Below are 16,181 nucleotides of genomic sequence, written 5' to 3' on the forward strand. Positions count from 1 at the left end.
TGTAAGTCGCTTTGAATAAATGCGTCTGCTAAATGGCTTATATTATTATATACAGGAGGTCAAAAAGTATTTGGATGGTGACAATATATATATTATTTTGGCTCTTTACTCCAGCACTTTGGATTTGAAATGATACCATGACTATGAGGTTAAAGTGCAGACTGTCAGCTTTAATTTGAGGGTGAACCGTTTAGAAATTACAGCACTTTTTGTACATAGTCACCCCCATTTTAAGGAACCAAAATTATTTAGACAAATTCACTTGTGTATTAAAGTAGACAAATGTCTTGGGGGTGTAATCTTTGTGTCTCTTTGAGCTACTCTTCTGCACAGTCAGTACATGTGTCATAACATGCATTATTAGTATGCAATAATATTAATAATAATAAGTAATTCTTTGATTTCTAATCATTTCATACAGTTTCTATAGTGAATGTTGTGTTGGTTGCTGTGTCATGTCTGTAGGTATCTAGTGAATCCTGACCAGAGCCTCCAGATCCACTACGTGACACCACAGGATTCTGGGAGGTACACCTGCACAGCTGTCAACGACGTGGGGGTGGTCACCGCCAGCGCACAGCTTGTGGTGGAGGGTAAGAGTACTTAGCTTGAGCCTTCACCACTACATTTATGTGTTGTGTATTTGTTGAATGTGTAATGTACCATGTTTATTTTGCATACAGCAGTACTGTTTGTCTAAGACAGTTTCCCCCTGAGGGAAATGAAAGTTGATCCTATCCTATTTCCTTACAGCTAGAATAGAATGTATTTCTTTCTCCCAGGGGAATACAGAAAACTCTACTGGAATGCTAAACAAGGACCATATTATTCACAATATTTGCAGGATGTAACACAAACAAAAACATTACTTTGTATGATGTTTGTGAGATGGTGAAGGAAATGAGTGTGGTTCAAAGTAAACCGTTTTTAGGAGCACTATGGGACTTTTTGTTACATGGAGTTTAGTTTGTGTCAATTTCAGTGCCAGTAGGGAATTTCAATTTATGAATAGAAAAGTGTACAACATTACTTTCTATGAAGATTTTTCTTGCTCCTTCACAGGAGCTGCAAGCACCAGACAGAGGGACCTTCACAGAGAGTTGTCGGACCTGCGCATAGCTCTGGAGAATGTGACGGTGCTGACTCCAAACTCCAACATGTCCCAAGTGCAGTGGAAGGTACAGACACGTCACATGGAGGTTCATGTATTCCTATGAAAACTGTTTTCACATAACAGATGACTGCATCAAGACGTTGAGAGAGTATCCCCCAGCTAACACTTCAATAGTGAACTCCAAATATAAGGAATTTACCTTTGTGCTAAACTAAGATTCAGGCCTGACATTTTTTGTTTGTTTAGAACAATATTTTCATGTCAAAAACCACATTTCCATCCTGTTTTTTTATGCGAGTAAAGGCAAACCGTTTGTAAAAAAAATGATGACAGCTGTGATGGAAACAGGGAGTTTCGGTACAATTTTATAAATGACGACAGATCATTTGTTCGTTTGACATGGTGGGATCTTTCTGTGCCTCTAAAATCAGTTATGCGAGAAATGGAAATGCCTTCATGAGCAAATATTAATATACACAAAATCGTCTGTCATCACGCACTGATTTATATCCGCAACAAGTCTGTTTGGTGGAAACACACCACTGGTGGCAAAATGCACTTTTTTCTTTATGCGCATTTTAGACTATTCACATGAAAATCTGTCGCCAATTGGATGGAAATCTAGCTACAGATAATATTCAAATAATTCAAAACTGACATAATGTTCCGTAATTTTTGTAATTATCAAGTAATCAATGGCAATCTATGTTAACATTGGCAATTTATACCTGAATACATTTTGTAAAATGTATTCATATTTAGTATTCATTTTGTATATCTGTGTCCATATTATCCATGAGTTTCAAGTGGATATACCATATGGCTTGCCTGGTTAAATAAAGGTTAAATAAAAAATGCTTTTACATTTAAATGGTTAAAGAGGAAATAGCTTAATTAATGAAAAAATAATATAATCAACAATGGCATTGTTTTCAATTAACTCTGCAACTCCTCTAACTATTTACTTTTTTCATAACTGCCACCAGTTTGGCTGCAAAATATTTACAACAAAAGACATATTGACATAGTAAAATAAATAAAGTTGTGTAATTTTTAAAATATATATATATTTCATGCTGAAACTCACATATTAAACACCAATGATATTCACAAAGTGAATGTTTTACAGCTTTGCCAGTGTATTTGTTATTTTTTTAAATAATCGTATTTGATTATTTTATATATTTGACATGTGATAAGGCCACACGGAAGGCTATAGATAACAAGACGCCTGTGATAATCTAAAGTTCCCAAAATGGACACTAGATGTCGTGTGATAAAATTCTCCCCAAACCTGAAAGTTACCAAAGTTCTGGTAGTTTACTGGTAAAATTCAAATCTTACCAGTAATATACCCTCCCATTGCAACCCTGGTTTCTACACTCAAAAGCGCAAATCTCATTAATGCTTGATAACTGTCTTTCCTTTTTCTCCTTTTTCTTTCAGCTCCAGTCTTTCCCAACCCAGCCTCAATACCTGGATGGTTTCGAGGTCCTCTGTCGCTCTCTCTTGCCCGCGAGTTCGGACTGGGCTGCTAAGAGAGTGCCACTACCCAACTTTCAAACACTGGTCGGCCCGCTCAAGAGGGGCTACAAGTATGACTTCAAAGTGCGTCCCTACGGCAGCAGCTTGTATGGCCGGGAGAGCAACACCAGGCACCTGCGTGTACCTGAAACGGGTAAGGAAGGGTTCAAAAAAGTTAGCAGGCTGTTATCAACTGTAAACCAAAAAGTATGAAAATATACTGTAGGTGTGTCTTTGGATACTGTGGCTCAGGAGTAGTCCGACTTTATTGAATAAAGGTGGTCCTTTGCGCGAATCTGTACTATGAAGATGAAAAAAACTATGATTTGAATCAAGATGGGTCATATGTGTGTTTTTTTACACATGTATTGTTATTTTCATGACACTCCATCTTCCTGCAGTGCCTAGCGCCCCACCTCAGGCCGTCTCCATAACAAGGTCCCCTGAACACAATGACACGGTCTATGTGACCTGGGAGCCTCCACCCCACAAAGCTCACAACGGCATCATCCAGGGATACCAGGTAAGAATAAGATGGCTACCTACACCTTTACCTTATTGTATCTATGCCTGAAAAATCTAGCACCTAGCATTCTTGTATGCTCCACAATGTGTTTTATGACATCTTTGAGAGCATGCAAGAAATTGCAAGGTGAGTTTATTTTCTCTATATGCCTGACATTATGTTGTGTGTTGAAAAAATCACACACACACACACACACACACACACACACACACACACACACACACACACACACACACACACACACACACACACACACACACACACACACACACACACACACACACACACACACACACACACAGAGTTCTCTGTAATGCTTCCTTGGTTCCCTCTTTGAGCTGTGTGTGTGCGTTTGTCCTGTCCAGTTGTGGTGTGTGCAGTTGGAGGAGCAGCAGTACTTGAACTGGACAGTGGACAGTGGGACCCACAGTCTGGAAATAAACCCTCTGTACCCAGACAAAGAGTACTGGGTCCAGGTGGCAGCAGTCAACGGAGCTGGCGTCGGGGTGCAGAGTGAACCCCATAGACTGGTCATAGGTCAGTGACAACACGCCACAGATATCTATCTGTATGGTCAACCAAACACCACAGGGTTACGAAACCTAAGTCGTTTTGTGCAATTTGCAGTCCAGTTCATTGAAAGCATCAATGTGGGTTGGAAGGTTTGAAGATGAATGAAACAGATGTGTATAACACTGTATGTGTTAGTGTCAGTAGTGAAAAACAACCCAAATCAAATCAAATGTTATTTGTCACATACACATGGTTAGCAGATGTTAATGCGAGTGTAGCGAAATGCTTGTGCTTCTAGTTCCGACAATGCAGTGATAACCAACAAGTAATCTAACTAACAATTCTAAAACTACTGTCTTATACACAGTGTAAGGGGATAAAGAATATGTACATAAGGATATATGAATGAGTGATGGTACAGGGCAGCATACAGTAGATGGTATCGAGTACAGTATATACATATGAGATGAGTATGTAGACAAAGTAAACAAAGCGGCATAGTTAAAGTGGCTAGTGATACATGTATTACATAAGGATGCAGTCGATGATATAGAGTACAGTATATACGTATGCATATGAGATGAATAATGTAGGGTAAGTAACATTATATAAGGTAGCATTGTTTAAAGTGGCTAGTGATATATTTACATCATTTCCCATCAATTCCCATTATTAAAGTGGCTGGAGTTGGGTCAGTGTCAATGACAGTGTGTTGGCAGCAGCCACTCAATGTTAGTGGTGGCTGTTTAACAGTCTGATGGCCTTGAGATAGAAGCTGTTTTTCAGTCTCTCGGTCCCAGCCTTGATGTACCCCAATTGTCATACTTGAGTAAAAGTAAAGATACATTTATAGAGATTACTCAAGTGAAAGTCACCCAGCAAAATACTACTTGAGTAAAAATCTAAAAGTATTTGGTTTTAAATATACTTAAGTATTAAATGTCAATGTATAAATCATTTCACAATTAAGTAAACCAGACGGCACGATTTTCTTGTTTTTTAAATTTCCGGATAACCAGGGGCACACTCCTCCACTCAGACATAATTTGCAAACAAAGCATTTGTGTTTAGTGTTTAGTCCACCAGATCAGAGGTAGTAGGGAGGACCAGGGATGTCCTCTTGAGAAGTGCATGAATTGGACCATTTTCCTGTCCTGCTAATCATTCGAAATGTAAAGAGTACTTTTGTGTTTCAGGGAAAATGTATGGAGTAAAAAGTACATTCTTTTCTTCAGGAATGTAGTGAAGTAAAAGTTGTCAAAATATAAATACCCCCGAAAACGATTTATTTTTACTTAAGTACTTTATACGACTGGTTAGTGTTTATATAGATACTGTAGGCACAATTCTGATATTTTGCCTAATTATTGACAAAAGATCTGATCTGATTGGTTAAAACACAACTTCATGTCAAAAATATCATAATTAGACTGCTTGTGTAAATGCAGCCTTTGCTGTACAGTGCCGTGAAAAAGTATTTGCGTGTGTGTGTGTGTGTGTGTGTGTGTGTGTGTGTGTGTGTGTGTGTGTGTGTATATATATATATATATATATATATATATATATATATATATATATATATATATACTGCTCAAAAAAATTAAGGGAACACTGAAACAACACAATGTAACTCCAAGTCAATCACACTTCTGTGAAATCAAACTGTCCGCTTAGGAAGCAACACTGATTGACAATAAATTGCACATGCTGTTGTGCAAATGGAATAGACAACAGGTGGAAATTATAGGCAATTAGCAAGACACTTCCAATAAAGGAGTGGTTCTGCAGGTGGGAACCACAGACCACTTCTCAGTTCCTATGCTTCCTGGCTCATGTTTTGGTCACTTTTGAATGCTGGCGGTGCTTTCACTCTAGTGGTAGCATGAGACGGAGTTTACAACCCACACAAGTGGCTCAGGTAGTGCAGTTCATCCAGGATGGCACATCAATGGGAGGTGTGGCAAGAAGGTTTGCTGTGTCTGTCAGCGTAGTGTCTAGAGCATGGAGGCGCTACCAGGAGACAGGCGAATACATCAGGAGACGTGGAGGAGGCCGTAGGAGGGCAACAACCCAGCAGCAGGACAGCTACCTCCGCCTTTGTGCAAGGAGGAGCAGGAGCAGCACTGCCAGAGCCCTGCAAAATGACCTCCAGCAGGCCACAAATGTACATGTGTCTGCTCAAACGGTCAGAAACAGACTCCATGAGGGTGGTATGAGGGCCCAACGCCGTGCAGGACGTTTTTCATTTGCCAGAGAACACCAAGATTGGCAAATTTGCCACTGGCGCACTGTGCTCTTCACAGATGAAAGCAGGTTCACACTGAGCACATGTGACAGTCTGGAGACGCCGTGGAGAACGTTCTGCTGCCTGCAACATCCTCCAGAATGACCGATTTGACGGTGGGTCAGTCATGGTGTGGGATGGCATTTCTTTGGGTGGCCGCACAGCCCTCCATGTGCTCGCCAGAGGTAGCCTGACTGCCATTAGGTACCGAGATGAGATCCTCAGACCCCTTGGGAGACCATATGCTGGTGCGGTTGGCCCAGGGTTCCTCCTAATGCAAGACCATGCTAGACCTCATGTGGCTGGAATGTGTCAGCAGTTCCTGCAAGAGGAAGGCATTGATGCAATGGACTGGCCCGCCCGTTCCCCAGAGCTGAATCCAATTGAGCACATCTGGGACATCATGTCTCGCTCCATTCACCAAAGCCACGTTGCACCACAGACTGTCCAGGAGTTGGCGGATGCTTTAGTCCAGGTCTGGGAGGAGATCCCTCAGGAGACCATCTGCCACCTCATCAGGAGCATGCCCAGGCGTTGTAGGGAGGTCATACAGGCACGTGGAGGCCACACACACTGCTGAGCCTCATTTAGACTTGTTTTAAGGACATTATATCAAAGTTGGATCAGCCTGTAGTGTGGTTATCCACTTTATTTTGAGTGTGGCTCCAAATCCAGACCTCCATGGGTTGATAAATTGTTAATTTTTGTGTGATTTTGTTGTCAGCACATTTAACTATGTAATAATATTTCATTATTTCAGATCTAGGATGTGTTATTTTAGTGTTCCCTTTATTTTTTTGAGCATATATATATATATATATATATATATATATATATATATATATACACTGCCATTCAAAAGTTTGGGGTCACTTAGAAATGTGCTTCTTTTTGAAAGAAAATCACATTTTATGTCCATTAAAATAACATAAAATTGATCAGAAATATTGTAGACATTGTTAATGTTGTAAATGACTAGTGTAGCTGGAAACAGTAGATAAAAAAAAATGGAATATCTACATAGGCATACAGAGGCCCATTATCAGCAACCATCACTCCTGTGTTCCAATGGCACGTTGTGTTAGCTAATCCAAGTTTATAATTTTAAAAGGCTAACTGATCATTAGAAAACCCTTTTGCAATTATGTTAGCACAGCTGAAAACTGTTATCCTGTTTCAAGAAGCAATAAAACTAGCCTTCTTTAGACTAGTTGAGTATCTGGAGCATCAGAATTTGTGGGTTCGATTACAGGCTCAAAATGGCCAGAAACAAAGAACTTTCTTCTGAAACTCGTCAGTCTATTCATGTTCTGAGAAATGAAAGCTATTCCAAGCGAGAAATTGCCAAGAAACTGAAGATCTCGTACAACGCTGTGTACCTTCACAGAACAGTGCAAACTGGCACTAACCAGAATAGAAAGAGGAGTGGGAAGCCCCGGTGCATAACTGAGCAAGAGGAAAAGTACATTAGAGTGTCTAGTTTGAGAAACAGATGCCTCACAAATCCTCAACTAGCAGCTTCATTAAATAGTACCCGCAAAACACCAGTCTCAACTTTAACAGTGAAGAGGCGACCCCGGGATGCTGTCCGGGAAGTTCCTCGGTCCAGTGTCTGTGTTCTTTTGCCCATCTTAATCTTTTATTTTTATTGGCAGTCTGAGATACGGCTTTTTCTTTGCAAAAGAACATAGAGCCGGGGTCCTTCTTGGCTGTGATTGGCAATGCTGGAATAAGAAGAGGACCACTATCTGTTTAACCTCAATGACCTTAAATTCAGATTCATCCGTTGGACTGGCAGATGGTGAAGTGTGATTCATTACTTTAGAGAATGCATTTACACTGCTCCCAAGTCCAATGGCAGCGAGCTTTACACGACTCCAGCCGATGCTTGGCATCGCACATGTGGATCTTAGGCTGGTGTGCGGCTGCCGAGCAGCCGCGTTGCTTTGAGGCAGTTTGGAAATCGGTAGCGAGTGTTGCAAACCGAGGACTGACGATTCTACATGCTAAACACTTCAGCACTCGGCGGTCCCATTCTGTGAGCTTGTGTGGCCTACCACTTCGCTGCTTCCCCGTTGTTGCTCCTAAATGTTTCCACTTCACAATAACAGCACTGAAATAGCCAAATCCACTAGTGTGTGTGTGTGTGTGTGTGTGTGTGTGTGTGTGTGTGTGTGTGTGTGTGTGTGTGTGTGTGTGTGTGTGTGTGTGTGTGTGTGTGTGTGTGTGTGTGTGTGTGCCCACATTGCCAGTCATGTGTGTGATTTTGTTTCCCTCTTTCATATTCTCTGTCTCTGCCTTATTTTATTTCTGTCTGTCTCTTTTCCTCTCTCTGTGTTTTAATTATTTTATTTATGTCTTGTTTTTCTTTTCCTTCCCTCCCTCTTACAGACTCCCGGAGGTCCGGGGCCCCCCAGTCAGACAGCCCCAGTAGGGACCTGACTCGGGTCCTTTCTGTGCTGAGGAACCCTGTGTTCATCGGAAGTGTTGGCGCCCTCCTGTGTTGCATCCTAACGGTGACGGCCTTCTGCCTGTACCGCCGCCACACACAACCCGGCGAACACCTGGGACGAGGCCACGGCAAGGCTAAAGGTCTGTCTGGGCTAGAAGTGGGGGCGAGCTTATGTGTTGTATCTTTAGCAACAGCTTAGCAAGGTTATCTTAGCATGGATATGTCATGCTATGCTCGTCAACTGTGTTGTAATGGCTACGTAATCAACGTTAGCTGCTAATCAGGTTTTAATGTTTGAGTGTTATTTGGCTAAAACAAGAGAGGTTGTAGCTACAGTGGTGAGAACAAGTATTTGATACACTGCCGATTTTGCAGGTTTTCCTACTTACAAAGCATGTAGAGGTCTGTAATTTTGTATCATAGGTACACTTCAACTGTGAGAGACGGAATCTAAAACAAAAATCCAGAAAATCACATTGTATGATTTTTAAGTAATTAATTAGCATTTTATTGCATGACATAAGTATTTGATCACCTACCAACCAGTAAGAATTCCGGCTCTCACAGACCTGTTAGTTTTTCTTTAAGAAGCCCTCCTGTTCTCCACTCATTACCTGTATTAACTGCACCTGTTTGAACTCGTTGCCTGTATAAAAGACACCTGTCCACACACTCAATCAAACAGACTCCAACCTCTCCACAATGGCCAAGACCAGACAGCTGTGTAAGGACATCAGGGATAAAATTGTAGACCTGCACAAGGCTGGGATGGGCTACAGGACAATAGGCAAGCAGCTTGGTGAGAAGGCAACAACTGTTGGCGCAATCATTTGAAAATGGAAGAAGTTCAAGATGACGGTCAATCACCCTCGGTCTGGGGCTCCATGCAAGATCTCACCTCGTGGTCATCAATGATCATGAGGCAGGTGAGAGATCAGCCCAGAACTACACGACAGGACCTGGTCAATGACCTGATGAGAGCTGGGACCACAGTCTCAAAGAAAACCATTAGTAACACACTACACCATCATGGATTAAAATCCTGCAGCTCACGGAAGGTCCCCCTGCTCAAGCCAGCGCATGTCTGTATTTTCCAGCGACAGCCCCGAAGCCTGAATGATCTGGAAGAGGTCTGTATGGAGGAGTGGGCCAAAATCCCTTCTGCAGTGTGTGCAAACCTGATCAAGAACTTCAGGGAAACGTATGATCTCTGTAATTGCAAACAAAGGTTTTTGTTCCAAATATTAAGTTCTGCTTTTCTGATGTATCAAATACTTATGTCATGCAATAAATGCAAATGAATTATTTAAAAATCATACAATATGATTTTCTGGATTTTTGTGTACCTATGATAAAAATTACAGACCTCTACATGCTTTGTAAGTAGGAAACACTGCTGATTTTGCAGGTTATTAAATACTTGTTTTCCCCACTGTATATGATGTATAATTAGAGGTTTTACACCACAAGGTTGTATAGTAGCAGGCATGCTTTTACTTACTTAGGTTGGTTTTTACATTTGACTTTCTCATCATTCAAAGAAAATGCTATGTGAGAATTTATATTAAGGACACTTTAGCATCTATCGTTGTAGTGATGCTATAATGATCTGGAAGCGTGTGCTTCTACATCTGTATTGCTTGCTGTTTGGGGTTTTAGGCTGGGTTTCTGTATAGCACTTTATGACACCAGCTGATGTGAAAAGGGCTTTATAAATGTGATTGATATTGTTGAATGACAGGATTACCATTAACATCTCCAATGTTCCTATATAAACTGTGATACCTCATTGTGAAATAAACCAAGTGACTGTTACTCTGGGTTTTGCAGGTTTGTACAGGTTGGCCAGTGAGGACCTAATCATCAAACACCGGTAGGTGGAAGACCGTGTCACTCATTGAAAAGGATTTCACAACTTTTTTGTTTTGTAATGTTTATAATATGATCTGATCCTCTGTATGTGCCTCCTAGGTTTGCCATTTTAACCATACACAATACATGGGATTGACTGATTTACTGACTGACTGATTGATTGTCCTGTGTCTCTGCAGAATGGCAGCCCCAGACTCGCCATGGATCTCGGGTGCGTGGAGACCGGCCCAGAGTGGCGAGAAGTACCAGGGCATGTGGGCTCAGAGCCAGGAGAATCCCGGCTTCAGGAAGACCAGTGAGTTTTGCTCTACAGCTTGTCTAGAATCAGTTCATCCTACCACAGTTCTTAATGTAAGCATTATGAGATGGATAAAAAGACTGGCCCTGGACCAGTTGATAATACAACTCGGTACTCTGTTAGTTTGCCCTGTGTGCTAAAAAAGAGTAGGCTTTTAACATATATTTTTTAGGTCTGAGGCTATTCATCTGCTACCTCTACTATTCATTATGGAAGCTCAGTGAACCACCTCTGCTATCTAAACAATACACTTGATCCATTCTGCCTCAGAATTTCTCCAGTCTTAGATCGATAACTCAAAAATAATTCCAGCCACACATGTGTATGCACAGGATTTAAAATCCACACAAGTGGATGCACAGCATTTAAGATCATTGAGGATAACAGATAGTGGTCCTCTTCTTATTCCATAATTGCCAATCACAGCCAAGAAGGACCCCGGCTCCCTGGACTCGGCTGTCCCCATCGTGCCCGACAGCTGCGGTGTTTATGGGACGTTCTACGTGGACCTGACGGGAAACGGCCTCAAGACCTTCAACAGCCCCACCCGATGCCCCAAGAGGCCCCACTGCCACACCACCTCCTCCTCCTCACACTACTCCCAGTATGGCACAGAGGCGGTGCGTACCGCTGTCAAGACCATGCTGGTCAAGGATGGACAGGCCCTGCCCCCAGCCCAGCCCAAGATGGGCGTGCTCAAGGAGTCATGGGAGAAGAATTACAAACGAGGTGATAGTCAATGCGGCCTTCTTAAATGGTTTTGATGTCCTTGCTCTTGGTTAACATCAATCTGTAATTACTTTTGAATCACAGACTTTGTCTCCTCCCTCAGAGCTCCATGCAGAGAACAGCGCCCCCTTGGTGTCATCGAGGAGCCAGGCGCTGGCTGTGAGGGGAGTGCCTTACAAACAGAGGCTCAGCCATCTCCCATCAGGTACTGTACTGTACTGTCATCTTACACCACTCATACCCTAAAGGCTTTTAATGCTCAGGGACAATTGGAACCAGTGTTTTCACTGAACCTCCCTTATGTACGTTTTTGTTTTATCCCAGCACTAGCAAACCTGATTCAACTAATCAAGGGCTTGGAAATTAGCTGCTTATCTTAAATCAGGTGTGTTAGTGCAGGGCTAGAACAAATATGTGCACCCCCGTAGGTTCCTCCAGGAATGGATGGTACAGAACCACTGTCCTTGACAGTGTTGTTGTTGTGTTGACCTTGGATCCTGTGTGTATTCTTCCTCCAGGTGGGCGCTCCGAGTGCGTCAAGCCCCTGGCGGCGTCCCGCTTCCTGCACCACTCAGCCTCACTGCACTTGGTGGACATGCTCCCCACCCCACCCCCACTGCCCATGGACGACACCACTGACACACACAGCCTCACCTCAGAGGAAGGGTGAGGAACACACACGCATGCATGTACACACAAACATAACCACACCCACGCACACAGACAGACACCCACCCATCCAAACAGAGACACAGACATTGGCAAGACTCCCCAATCCTGCTCCCCCTCTCTCTGTGCCACTGTTCAAGATGTTGACTAACACTTACCACACACTTACCACTTACCACACATGACTCATGAGAGAATACTCATCAAACTGAGCTCAATAAATGTACCATCTGTTACATCTTTCATTGGCTGTAGCATTATATTAATAACTCCCCTGTAGTGTGTTGATGATTGGTGCTCTCAGAGACATACTTCTGAACAATAACCAAGAATCAAAGGGTTCTTCCTTATGGACCTTGTATTTAGCCCCTTGAATCAATAAGACCAGTCATCTACACTACATCTGAGCACATATGAGCACCTATGAGCCGTGTGTTTCTCACGCTCTGCCACAGGGCTCCCTTGTTTACTTCCTTTTAACCTCTTCCTGACACTAATCTATCACAGTTTCTCCCATTCCCCATTCCCCATTCCTCTCTAATGAGCCACTGCGCTCCGCTTCCCTCCGTTTCCTCTGCCATTATAGTCAAACCGGATGGCCTGAACTGGTTTCATGTCTCCCGCTGGGGGAAATGATTGTACTTCCTCCCTGTTCTTAGCCTCGATGACAGGGCCTTGACACGGCTCATAGAACAGCAACCAACATGCGCCAATTTACATGACCATGAATGACATGTAACCACAGTTTTAACAAAGAAAACGTTTAAATTCAAGTTATAGTACGACTATATTCTCTTGCAAGGAATAGTACTATTATCACAAAATAAATGGGAATTTCTTATAACTACAGACGTGGCCAAAAGTTTTGAGAATGACACATATTAATTTTCATAAAGTCTGCTGCCTCAGTGTCTTTAGATATTTTTGTCAGATGATACTATGGAATAGTGAAGTATAATTACAAGCATTTCATAAGTGTCAAAGGCTTTTATTGACAATTACATGAAGGTGATGTAAAGAGTCAATATTTGCAGTGTTGACCCTTCTTTTTCAAGACCTCTGCAATCTGCCCTGGCATGCTGTCAATTAACTTCTGGGCCACATCCTGACTGATGGCAGCCCATTCTTTTATAATCAATGCTTGGAGTTTGTCAGAATTTGTAGGTTTTTGTTTGTCCACCTGTCTCTTGAGGATTGACCACAAGTTCTCAATGGGATTAAGTTCTGGGGAGTTTCCTGGCCATGGACTCAAATGTCAATGTTTTGTTCCCAAAGCCACTGAGTTATCACTTTTGCCTTATGGCAAGGTGCTCCATCATGCTGAAAAAGGCATTGTTCGTCACCAAACTGATCCTGGATGGTTGGGAGAAGTTGCTCTCGGAGGATGTGTTGGTACCATTCTTTGCTGCCCTTCTAGACACCAGGCCATCCTCAAAGTCTTCACCTCCCTGTGCATGCAGATGCACTCACACCTGCCTGCTGCCATTCCTGAGCAAGCTCTGTACTGGTGGTGCCCTGATCCCGCAGCTGAATCAACTTTAGGAGATGGTCCTGGGGCTTGCTGAACTTTCTTGGGCGCCCTGAAGCCTTCTTCACAACAATTGAACCACTCTCCCTGAAGTTCTTGATGATCTGATAAACGGTTGATTTAGGTAAAATCTTACTGGCAGCAATATCCTTGCCCGTGAATCCCTTTTTGTGCAAAGCAATGATGACGGCACATGTTTCCTTACAGGTAACCATGGTTGACAGAGCAAGTACAAAAATTCAATAATAAGAGGGACTTAATAAGAGGGACTTGGCAATTAATTGCAATTCATCTGATTACTCTTCATAACACTCTGGAGTATATGCAAATTGCCATCATATAAACTGAGGCAGCAGACTTAGTGAAAATGTATATTTGTGTCATTCTCAACTTTTGGCCACGACTGTACATTACATTTAGGCAACTAAGCACAAAGTATAAATACCTGCATGATTTTCTCATACACTAGGGTTTAATCTTTTGCTTATACCTAATATAAATAATTGCTCATAGCTGTGATTTAGCCATTTTGTTCATTAATTTATGATTCACAAGTTGATTATTGAAGAATATAACTTATAAAAATGTGTCAGGATTTTAGTCTGAATTATTGGAAATTACCAACTGAGCTTTTTGTCACACCTAGGTCCAGCAGGTCCACTAAACTGATGGTGGATGACGGGTCTCACCAGTCTGTGTGTGCTGCATCCGGTCTCTGTGGCCCCCCATCCAACCCTACGGGCTTCCCCTCCTACAGCCGCCTGTCCACTGCCTCGTACTGCCTGTCATTAGACAAGGAGCAGGACACGACAATGACCTCACAGGAAGTCACCCAGTACCTGGAGCTCAGCCCCGATGCTGAAAGGCGCAGGTAGTTTTGCCATGGAAACCAAGGGGTGGCAAATAGAGGAGGGTGAGAGGGTTACTGTCAGAGTCATTGAGGGGCTGTGCTTTGACGCTATCTATTCTACTACATAGATTGATAAGGGCATTTAAAGACAACAAAATATTGTCAGTAATATTCTATATTTGACTAGCCAGTCTCTTTATTAGTAAAATAGTGTTGGATATTACAATGTTTGTTATTTTAGTACAGTATTGCTTTACCGGAATCAGTAGTTTTTACTTCATTCACCTCTCATCTTACCTCACTTCCTGTTTCCAGCACAATGCCGGAGAATCCTCCTTCCTCCTCCCTGTCCCGCCCTTTCTCCCCCAGTCCCACTTTGGGCTACATCTGTGGGCTCCTCCCCTCCGACCAACTGGAGGACAGGTTGACTGACGACCAGGAGTCCCAGCCAATGCGCTCTCGACGGGCCCGGCTCCAGAGCACACCCTTGTCGCTCTGCAGTGAATGGGAGGGCTCGCTGTGGAATGGCTGGGGGTCTGTGTCAGAGGGCAACATGGCTAACAGTGCCCGCACCAGCTTCATCAGCTCGTCGGACGGCTCATTCATGAACGATGCCAACTTTTCCGGCGTGCTGGCCACTGTGGCCGCAGAGTCCATGAGTGTAGCCTCTTTCTCAGGCAAGACTACTAGAGAAAATGTACTCACACATTAATTAATATTTCATACTTTAACAGGTTACTTGAGATTGAGCTGTCTTGTCACCAACTACCACTAGGTGGTGAACTCTTACCATACTGTACGATCCTAAAATGGTGCCTTGGAGTCAGATTTACAACAGATTCCTCTTTTACGTCTAGCCTCTATAGTTTGGTCATGATATACTTATGTAAGAAGATGATTTTTTGGTGGACGCTACATCAGGGTTGTTTATTCATTAATTGAAAATTGTCTATAGTATTTAACAATCACTTTACAACTCATAAATGGAATTGTAGTTTATTCCCCCGGGTAAAGGAATTGAAAAGCAATTGACCACACGATCAGGTGTCACCAGTTTTCCTTTGTGCAGCTTATCGGCAGGCTCTGTTTCCACTGGGGATGTAGCCTAGACTAGAGTTAAGCAGTGGTCTTGTATTCTGGGAGGACTACATGTGGGAAATGTCAGTGCTTGTGTGGCAACTGAGACTGACCTATGGGACAGATCGATGTGATTTAGGTGAGAGTGTAGGTGAGAGTGTATCTCACAGACACACACAGTGGAGACTGCGTGTGTGTGTGTGTGCGCGCGCACGCACGTATGTGAGGTAGGGGGTAAACTCAGGATTCAGGGGTGGCAACTGCCGATTACTTAGGAGCTCTCAGCAAATTGAAAGCGCTAGCGAGTGATCTTTCTCAGACTGTCATTTAATTAATCACTCTGTCCTTTCTCCAAATGTGCATACGGCAGATTCAACTTTATTCCATTTGCCCAATTGTTATTTTTAATACAGGAGTGTTGCCACAGTGAAAGAGTCCTGATTGTGCACTATACAAATTGGATTGCTAAGTGTGTGTGTCACCTTCCTGTTATCATATCTATTTTATCATGATGTCAGTTGTCATGTAATATCTCTCTGTATCATGGTATCAGTTAGCATATCTCACTTTATCCTGGTATCAGAAGTTATATCTCTCTTTATCGTGGTGTCATTTGTCATATCTCGGTATCATGGTATCAGTTGTCATATAGAGTACAGTCAAGTTTGGACACAACTATTCATTCAAGGTTTTTTCTTTATTTGTACTATTTTCTACATTGTAGAATAATAGTGAAGACATCAAC

The 16,181-nt window shown here is 42.5% G+C and overlaps 1 protein-coding gene across 3 annotated transcripts in view; it reads left to right on the forward strand.

The window, feature by feature from the left end:
• Window positions 1-16,181, forward strand: part of LOC118390663 (roundabout homolog 1-like) — a 43,912-nt gene that overhangs the window by 24,442 nt on the left and 3,289 nt on the right. For 2 of the 3 annotated variants that reach the window (XM_052529789.1, XM_052529790.1), the window contains exons 6-18: window positions 466-593; window positions 1,063-1,178; window positions 2,561-2,792; window positions 3,040-3,161; window positions 3,530-3,701; window positions 8,353-8,553; window positions 10,244-10,286; window positions 10,465-10,580; window positions 11,010-11,312; window positions 11,416-11,517; window positions 11,831-11,978; window positions 14,156-14,380; window positions 14,675-15,056. In XM_052529789.1, coding sequence (XP_052385749.1) covers window positions 466-593; window positions 1,063-1,178; window positions 2,561-2,792; window positions 3,040-3,161; window positions 3,530-3,701; window positions 8,353-8,553; window positions 10,244-10,286; window positions 10,465-10,580; window positions 11,010-11,312; window positions 11,416-11,517; window positions 11,831-11,978; window positions 14,156-14,380; window positions 14,675-15,056 — 2,290 coding nt within the window. The remainder of the gene's footprint in view (window positions 1-465; window positions 594-1,062; window positions 1,179-2,560; window positions 2,793-3,039; window positions 3,162-3,529; window positions 3,702-8,352; window positions 8,554-10,243; window positions 10,287-10,464; window positions 10,581-11,009; window positions 11,313-11,415; window positions 11,518-11,830; window positions 11,979-14,155; window positions 14,381-14,674; window positions 15,057-16,181) is intronic. The other variant, XM_052529791.1, reaches the window with a different exon arrangement.

Source organism: Oncorhynchus keta, chromosome 11 (genome assembly GCF_023373465.1).
Source record: "Oncorhynchus keta strain PuntledgeMale-10-30-2019 chromosome 11, Oket_V2, whole genome shotgun sequence".
Lineage (NCBI taxonomy): Eukaryota > Metazoa > Chordata > Actinopteri > Salmoniformes > Salmonidae > Oncorhynchus > Oncorhynchus keta.